The 9709-nt window shown below is 33.9% G+C and overlaps 1 protein-coding gene across 1 annotated transcript in view; it reads right to left on the bottom strand.

Annotated features, from left to right (window-relative positions):
- Nucleotides 1-4264: 4264 nt before the first annotated feature.
- SLITRK6 (SLIT and NTRK like family member 6) overlaps nt 4265-9709 on the bottom strand; it is a 6251-nt gene continuing 806 nt past the window's right edge. The window contains exon 2 of the mRNA XM_006161810.2: nt 4265-7269. Coding sequence (XP_006161872.1) covers nt 4720-7245 — 2526 coding nt within the window. The 5' untranslated portion in view covers nt 7246-7269 and the 3' untranslated portion in view covers nt 4265-4719. The remainder of the gene's footprint in view (nt 7270-9709) is intronic.

Below are 9709 nucleotides of genomic sequence, written 5' to 3'. Positions count from 1 at the left end.
TTAAAAGTAGTTTTACCTAATTTTATTGAAAGTGATTTGGTAAAGAAGTACTGATAAAACGTACATCTAATATATTAACTTAGAGAGATGTGATCCAATGCATTTACATAATCTTACCTAGTCTATATTGAAAACTTTAATCATGGACATGTGTCAGAATTTACATTAAAGTGCAATGAGAAAAGTGTAACTTCTATACAAATCAACAAACATAAAATAATTATAAGTCGAATTGTTAAAAAATGGCCAGATCCTTGTGGATAAGCATAAGACTATTGACGTAGTACTTGACATACTGAATTGATAAATTAGTTGCAGAAATAACCCTGGTTGTTTATGTAAGCAAATAATTAAAGAATATAATAAAAATTTGTCTTTAGTGGGAAGTAGAAGTAATAGAAAATTCAGGTGAAACAATCAAATTTCTGAGATTCTCACAGTTCACAAAATCTGTTAATAGTTCAGGACAAACAAATGGTGCTGGAAGAACTGGAAATTCACCTGCAGAAAAATAAAATTGGACACCTATCTCTCACAACTAACAAAAATAAACTTAAAATGGTCAAAGATCTAAATATGAAGCCTCAGACTATGAAACTACTGGTAGAAAATACAGGGGAAACTCTTGCACATATTGGAGTATGCAAAATCTTCTTAGCTATAAAATGCAGGTATCAATTCCAAAAATAGAGAAAACTACATCAAGCTTAAAAGCTTTTGCATATCAAAGGCAACAATAATTACAGTGAAGAGACCACCCTCAGAATGGGAGAAAATATTTGCAAACTATGTTTCATATGTGGGACTGATAACCAGAATATATAGAGAACTCAATCAGCTTACCTTTAAAGAAAGAAATAATCCAGTTAAAAAGTGGGGAAATGAACTGAACAGACAACTCTCCGAGAAAGGCATATGAATGACCAAAAAGCATATGAAAAAAAAATACTTAATGTCTCTTATCATAAGGGAAAAGCAAGTCAAAACCAAAATGAGATACCATTTAACACCAGTCAGAGTAACTATGATAAAAAAAATAAAGAATTGCAAGTTCTAGCAAGACTGAAATAAAAAGTCTGTTTGTGGGAAAGTATAGTAGTACAGCCACTGTGGAAAATAATATGGAAGTTTCTCAAAAACCTACAAATAGAACTATCATATAATCTAGCAATACCATTCCTGAGTTTTTAGCCAAAGGACAGGAAAACAATTGGGTGGCTAGGCACTTACACATTACATTTGTTGTAGCATTATTCTCAATTGCTAAGACAGAATCAATCTATATGAACAAGAACCAATGACTAGATTGAAAAATTGTGACACATATACACCATGGAATACTACACAGCCATAAAAATCATTTGTATCATTGGATACAAAGTGGATGCATAGAGAAGATTTAAGTGAAGCAAGCTAGACTATGAAAAACAAACATTGTATATCCTCACTAAATATATAGTGAACGTCTGTACTTTATGGCGGTAATGGAAAGATTTGAAGATATAAAGGCAGGAGGGGAAGTGTAGATACCAGTGACTGTATAGGAGGTGCAGGTATAAAGGTGGCAGATATAAAGTGGGAGGGGCTCAGGGAACAAAGCATTTGAAAGACACAAGAATGTAAAGTTATCTGTTGAAAATAATATTTTTATAATTTTTATGATATATTTGACTTGACTGACATACACACATGCATGCTTAGAAAAAAATTGAACTCCATAAAGGTGTACAATAATTAAATGTAAATAAAACAAAAGTGTTCAGGACTCTTATTAGCTTTCGCAACTCTCAATAACTAACAAGAAAACAAATTACATAAGAGTCCGTCATAAGTGATATATTGAAACCTTTAAAATAGTTTGATGTATAAAATCTATAATAATGTCTATGTCATTTTTAAGTTAGATCCAAAATCCTATTGGCTACTGATCTTAGGTTATACTTAAATTTTGATGATATATGTAAAGACTTCATAAACGACTTCCTTCCTTTTGATTATAAATTGAAGCATGAACATATTACTCTTGGCAATTAATAACAAATAAAGATTAAAATATATTTTCCCCACTCAAAAGGGAAGAATGTTCTTCAGGGCATGTCTCTGTCTGCATCATGGATTCATTCCAAGTGTCCTTCAGGCATGGGGATTTCTTAAGTCTTTCTAATACCTCTATGTATCTGATTGGAATCAGAAACTATTGGCAGATACTCAAATTAGTAAGAGAAGTGCAATTACACAAATTCTCTTCTTATTTTGTTCTTTTCTTTAGAACGTAACTTTGTAATCATGCTTTAGAGGGTTTACTATTCTCCACTGGGCCGAGTATGTTTCTAGTAGATAAAAGCAATGTATTCCATATGCACATACATTTTTTTCCATTTAGAGAACAATTCCTATATTTGTCTTTCCAAACTTAAGAAACTAATAAAGAAATATAAGTTTTCAATAACACCTTGCATTCATAGTTCTTGAGTGTTCTGCATTAATATATGCAATGATTTTAAAGGAAACTATAGTAATATGAGTTTACACTGGACTCATGATTAGCCTTCAGATCATGTAGCATAGGTCTCTACTGTTTTTATCAACAGAAATGCTTTGCATCGAAATCAAAGAGATAATGTTTGTTTTGCTATTAGCGGAGAATGTTGAGTACTAAAAGCCCAAACATTTAGTAGAACATTAAGGAACAAGTGAAAGACTAAATGTATTGAGGAAAGTCCTTCCTTATAGAAAATGTGTTCCTTCCAACCTAGTGCATGAGTTTGCAGGGTGCTCAATAAATAGACCTAGGTTACTGTCATTAAACTCACTCTGCTTTGTGAAAATCTGCTGCATAATTGGTTCTATAATTAGAAAGGAAAATAAATCATTTCCATTCGTGTAAAAAGATGATTTGCTTAAAAGGAAAAATGACTAGTCATACTTGAAGTTTACCTCCATGCCAATCATACTCAGAAATTCAATAGGCTTTTTGCATGTGGTGAACAAAATACTTCTGTGTGCACAATGAACAGAAACATTTGTGTGTATGCATGTGTGTGTGTGTGTGTGTGTGTGTGAGAGACTGAACTACAGGTCAGACTAATTCAAGAAATCACATTTAAGAATAGAGTTTTCATTTTAGTTTTATTGTAGTGAGCAGTATTTTTAATGTTTTTGAAAGGCACCCAAGAATAATTACTTTTGTGAACCAAAAATATACAAAACTGTACAGAATAAATAGTTCATAGAAATCTAGCTATACCTTTTTGTAAAATAAAGCTACATTGTCCCTCTCTTGAGGCAATTTAAACCACTTACCTTTAGAAGTGCCTTTTGCTGCTAATTTATGGCAACTATCAATATAGATCAATACAATAAAATAACAATTCTTTCTATTCTTTTTTACCTGTGAATTACTTGTCACAAGAAATGTATTTCTATAATGTTCATTCACATTTACAAAGTACTAATGCTATGAAAAAAATCAAACTTAATAAATGCTCTAATCGTATTTACAGTTGAATCTCAGTAGCATTTTTAAAATATCCCCCCAAAAGAATTAAACTTTGAGCACAAATGACATACTTTAGTTCACAGCAGCATGGACGTGAAGATTATCTACACGAAATGTGCAGAAAACCCAGAAAGTTTGCTTATTTATTCCACCTGAACTATTAATTATATGTATATGTTTTTAATTCAGAAAGCATAAGTGGCATTTGTTAAACCTTCAAATGTTCAAAGTTTTAGGCCATTCATGGCCTGTATGACAAACCATTCCATTTCATTTCATTGTCACTATTTGTCATTTTCAAGTTCCAGTTCATTTTGCACTTATTGCAAGAAAATTAGGTATGTTTGACAATGCACATATTTGAAGTACATAATGATGATGAGCAATATATTTCTTACATGTTATAACTACATATACAGGTATATTTCTAAATGATGACATCCATTTTTATTTAATTCATGAGCAATTCAAGAAAATAAGGGTTGCTTAACTGCTCAACCTTTTCAAATGTGCAAGAGGACTTCTTTGAAACACTTTTAAGTATATGGAGAAATATTACTATAATCCTTGAATGATTTAATGCAAGGATTTATTTTATTTGGGACAGACTCAATTGCCTGAAGATAATGCCATGGCTTCTCCCAGTGATCCCTGAGTTTCTTTTTTTCTTTTTTTTTTTCCCCATAGAATGACTGCTGTGCTTATGTTCTGATTGATTACACACTTGTGAAAGGCACTTATTTCAAAGGTATTAGGTATGTTTGACAATGCACATATTTGAAGTACATAATGATGATGAGCAATATATTTCTTACATGTTATAACTACATATACAGGTATATTTCTAAATGATGACATCCATTTTTATTTAATTCATGAGCAATTCAAGAAAATAAGGGTTGCTTAACTGCTCAACCTTTTCAAATGTGCAAGAGGACTTCTTTGAAACACTTTTAAGTATATGGAGAAATATTACTATAATCCTTGAATGATTTAATGCAAGGATTTATTTTATTTGGGACAGACTCAATTGCCTGAAGATAATGCCATGGCTTCTCCCAGTGATCCCTGAGTTTCTTTTTTTCTTTTTTTTTTTCCCCATAGAATGACTGCTGTGCTTATGTTCTGATTGATTACACACTTGTGAAAGGCACTTATTTACAAGGTTTCGGCTTAAGACAGAATCACAGCATTTCTGCAAAAGCCCTCATACTTTCTGTCTATGTTTGCTGCTCCAGGACTTCTAAATAGTCAGGTTCAGCATGTAAATTAGCTTTAAGTTCAAAATACTCATTTTTAGTCTGTTCCACTAACACCTTCCTGGGCCGTGAGTACATTAATGTTTCCATTAATTTCAACTCTTCATGGGCTCCAGGATAATGTACCTCCATATCAGGCTGGAGCTGAGCAATGTTTTTCCTTAGGTATTCTGTGATTCCAAGTTGCTGAAGTTCTCTTTCTTTCTCCAAAATGTTCCTATACAATGAACTGGCATCCTGGAAAGATAAAAATTCTGTTGACTGATCTGTGGTTTTGTACTTCACATTTGACCCCGTGAGTGGTGAATTGTTTTCCCGTTCTAAAAGACTTCGTTGCAGATGTTTTACATCACTTCCTTCTTTCTCATTCCTTTCTTCTTCCTCTTCCAAATGCTTTGGGCCAAAAGATGGACTTCTGTAGACATGAACCATGGGGCTCACCATGTGCTGCTCATAAAGTGCAGCAGAGGGTCTCTCAGTCGTGTGGTGTGTCGTTTTATGGCCATACATGCTGTACTGAAGATGCACGGGACTGTTGTCTCTCATTTGCTCATCTACTTGTTTCTTTTTGTATCTTCTCCTGCGGTGGAGAACAAGAACCACTATTCCTGCGGCACAGAATACAATAGTTATAAATACAATCAGCAGTCCTAATATGAGAACCGATAGTGGTACAGCATCTGTAAGAGATTTTAAAATTGTTCCATCTGTATTTGTCATTGTTGTAGGTGTAGTGACAATAATGTAACTAGTCTGAGTTGGCAGAGAGGGATTAATTATTAAACCTGGGCAAAGAAGTTCACTATTTAGGGCTTTTAGTTCCTTTTTGTCAAGATGTCCTGGAGAAGTGCAGAGGATGTCATCAGTCACGGTGTTCTTGTTTAATTTTTGTATCCATTGCTGCAATCCAACCAGGTCACAGGAGCAGTCCCAGGGATTGTCTTCAAGGTCAATCTGGGTCAGTAGGTCAAGGTCATCCAAGATATTACTTACAGGTAGATGGGTAAACTGATTTGTTTTAAGATTTATCCTAGTCAGGGGAACCCCTGAAAAAATATGTGGTGGTAAAACTTGTAGAAGGTTGTTATTTAAATAGAGGACTTTAAGTTTGGGCATTGGGTTAAAGGTCCCTGGTAATATTTCCTTAACCGCATTGTATTCAAGATACAAATACTCAAGATTGTGGAGACCAAGAAACATGCCTCTACTTAATTTGGTCAAATGGTTACCATTTAGATAGAGCTTTTGCAATCTTGTTAGGTTCATAAATGATCCTTCTTCAAGAACCTCAATACGATTGTTTCCCAAGTGAAGCATTTCCAAAGTGAAATATTCCACGAGATCAGACTTCAGCAATGTATGAATAATATTCCCTGCCAGAATCAGCTTTCTAGGATTTTGTGGAGGAGGTTTTAGGTCTGCTAAGCTTTCAATATTGCGCTCCTGACAGTGTATTAGAAGTCCTGATGGAGATAAAACTTTGCAGTTACAAGGAATAGGACAGTAGGGTCCTGGGAGTTGAGTGGATGGCTTTGTAATATAAGGTATTAAACCTGGTGCTTTGGTGGGTGGTTTTAAAATGGATATGATCTTTGTTGACATGCGACTATCACTTATTGAAGATGTTACTGGCAGATGTAATGATCCTGAAGGATCCTCATGTTCTTCATACACTGGTGGAGTAGGACAAATAGTTTCCTTTTTCAGTCGACCAAGTGTGCTTCCTTTGAGAATGGGAGGGCTGTTGCATACAATATCACCAACTATTGACTGTGGAGGCATGTTTTCCAACCAAATTTTCAGCTGCAATAAGTCACAGTTGCAGGCCCATTTATTATCCTCCAGCTGAAGATCCAATATTCTGCCAATGTGCTCTAAAAAACCAACATAAGGCAATGTTTGCAATTGATTTCCACGAAGATCTAGATGGGTTAAAGGAACAAATCGGAAGATATTTGGAGGAAGACTCTCAATAGCATTGTCATTTAATATTAACACTTTAAGTCTGTTGAGCTTGCTAAAGGCACTTGGTTCAATCACTGTAATGAAATTGTTGTCTGCTTGTAGGAATTCCAGGTTTTCCAGTCCATGGAAGGTATCCTCTTTAAGGATTTCTAAAGAATTATGATTGATATGAAGCTGCTTCAGGAGGCCAAGACCATTAAATGCACCAGTCTCAATATCTGCAATATTGTTAAATCCAAGGTATATTGAAATAGCATTGGTAAGCCCAGAAAAGTCATTTGTGTACAGCATCGTCAGGCCATTATTTAACAAGCTTAGGTGGAAAGGTCGTGATGGTGGCACGCTTATTTGGGATAATTTCTTGATACCTTTCTCATCACAGTTTATCAGCATGGTGCCATCTTTTTCCTCACAATTGCAAAGAGAATCACAAGAGCCTTGGACTGAGGACATTGGAGATTCAGATTGTAAAGATATACAGGCCAGGAGAGATGAATATAAGAGATGTATCCACAGCTTCATGTTGTCATGTGATGGAATCTGATTCTGTAAAATAAAATGGCATAGCAAGGGATTTTAGTGAGCAAGAGCAGGGAGAAGATGAAACTGACATATACAAAGTTACAGGGTTTTCTTTAAAAAGTCAATTACTGATTGCCATGAAAACATAAATATCTTGCTATGAATACATATTCTTTTTATTCCCTTGTACTTGAGCAGGCATGTTCTGGGTTACTTTTAACTTGCATCAAAGCCAAACTGTAAGATTTGGGTCAAGGAGAATTTAAAATATTAAATCATAATTGGTATTCACTTCTGATAAATAACCTGCACTTTAATATTTGAGAAAAATGCTGGCTAAATGAACCATTGGTACTTTGCTGTGGTACAAAATTGTAAATTTAAGAACAGGTTTTTTGTTAACTAAAAGTCGATGAGTTAAAGTCTGAAAGATTATAGCATATGATAGATGTGTAGGTATTAGCCAGGAATTGTAGGAACTGTAAAAATGATAGAAGGAATGGAAGTTTGGATATGTGTACGTGTGTGTGTGTGTGTGTGTGTGTGTGTGTGTGTGTGTGTATAGATATATATGTAAGCATCTCATTTAATTATTTATATTTTTGAACCTGGTGTCACAGGATAACATCTAGTACCTATGCCCATGTTTTAAGCTGCTTTGGTGTTAGCTCAAGGTAGTTACTATTTTCATTATTTATTTTAAAAACCTTCAGGAAAACGTGTGGTTGATCATACCGTAAAGTAAAGCACTATCAAAAGAACTATTCCAACTACTTTTCCTAGGGCGGTTTATATAAGCATGCTAGTATCACATATATATGCTTTAGAATATCCAGTCAAATTTCACTTCATTTGCACTTTCCATTGTAATCCTAAAGGAAGGAGATTTCTAGTGACTTTTTAATTCTGTAATGAATATGGGTCAAGTCATACAAACTTTAGAAGAAACACTGATCCTTAATATACATTTCAGGCTATTGTTAAAGAATAAACAATGCTTCCTATGAACTTCTAATAAATGATTTTCTGGTAGGTCTTGAAACAGGCTTTAGGGCACTAAATGTCATCACCTAAGTAAGCAGTTGATCTCATTTATTCTAAGGCTTAAAGTTGCAGATGACAAACTCTTAAACTGGACTAAGTTAAAGTATCCCAGAATATGTCTAATTTGGTGAAAAAAAAAATGACAGCTCAAGGCAACAATATCACATATTCCAACTCTTTAAAATTAAAGACATGCAATGGAAATAGCAATGCTTAAAAAGATCCTAATCTTGAAATCACAGCAATGACAAGTAAACATATATAACTCGAATAGTATCTGATTTTATCTCCTTCCTTTAAATATTGAACTTTAAATTCATATAAACTACATTGAAAGACAAATGCCACATCTTATTCCCCTATTCAACTCTACAAAATGGTATCTGCTTTCATTTTTTTTTTTTTCTGGTTGAAATGTGAACAGTAACTTTGAATCCAATTAAAATTCACAATCAGATAAAACATACCAGAACCCAATCAATAATCCTCAGAGTAAACTTTCATTTCCTGAAAATACATTGTTTTATTGAAAACATGTCTAGTACAAAGTTTCTGAAAGGCAAACAACAATTGAAGAAACAAAGCAATCTGGGGCCTTTCTATCTAAAGGAAAAGTTTGACTTTGTATTTCCATAGAGAAATAGTGTGATTTTACACAGCTGTGAAGTGCTGTGTTTATAAGCAAGCAGTTTGTAGTGGGGGGTCTTTAACTCATGGATTAACATTCACAAATACTAACGGTACTTCTTCACTAATTACCAAGAAAGAATAAGATTCATTTCATCAAGCAAAGCATTTTAAGAAAATAGGAAATAATTTTCAGATGGTAACCATCATCTTTAAAACCCTACATACATTGTAAGTTCTTCAACTGTTTTAGGGAACACTTTCCTAATCTTTTCCAAAATGCACACAAATTTGAGAAGTCATTCTATATTGGCAGCGTCTGATACAGTGTGAAAGAGGTTAAAAAAAAAAAAACACTTTGTCTATATATTTTCAGAAAATACATCCATGAGAATTTCAAAGAGTTCATGGGAAAATAGAATCACAATGTGAATTTATGTTGGTGCAAACATTTAGCTACCCATGGACGGTTTCTTATCATACTCATATTCCGTGAACTTTCTGAAACCCCCTCATCTTTGTCAAGTCAGGAAATGACAAAAGTAGCATACAAAATACAAGGAATCATGCAACATTCTGTTTATATTTGAAATTCAACAATGGTGTTTGGAACTGATCTCTCCTTCAGCAAGCACATGCATTTATTCTCCTATAACAAACTGCACGTTGTAAAAGAAATAGTGGCATATTATTATATTTGTTCTTTTCTACAGCCCAGCTGTTGGACTAAATGTCTGCTACTCAGAGAAAACAGGCATCTGCTACAGTATTAGTTGTGCCAGTGAGCAGGAAT

Source organism: Tupaia chinensis, unplaced genomic scaffold (genome assembly GCF_000334495.1).
Source record: "Tupaia chinensis unplaced genomic scaffold, TupChi_1.0 Scaffold139190_1, whole genome shotgun sequence".
Lineage (NCBI taxonomy): Eukaryota > Metazoa > Chordata > Mammalia > Scandentia > Tupaiidae > Tupaia > Tupaia belangeri.
The sequence above is the reverse complement of the archived record's forward strand: the minus strand, read 5'-3'. Positions and strand labels throughout refer to the sequence as shown.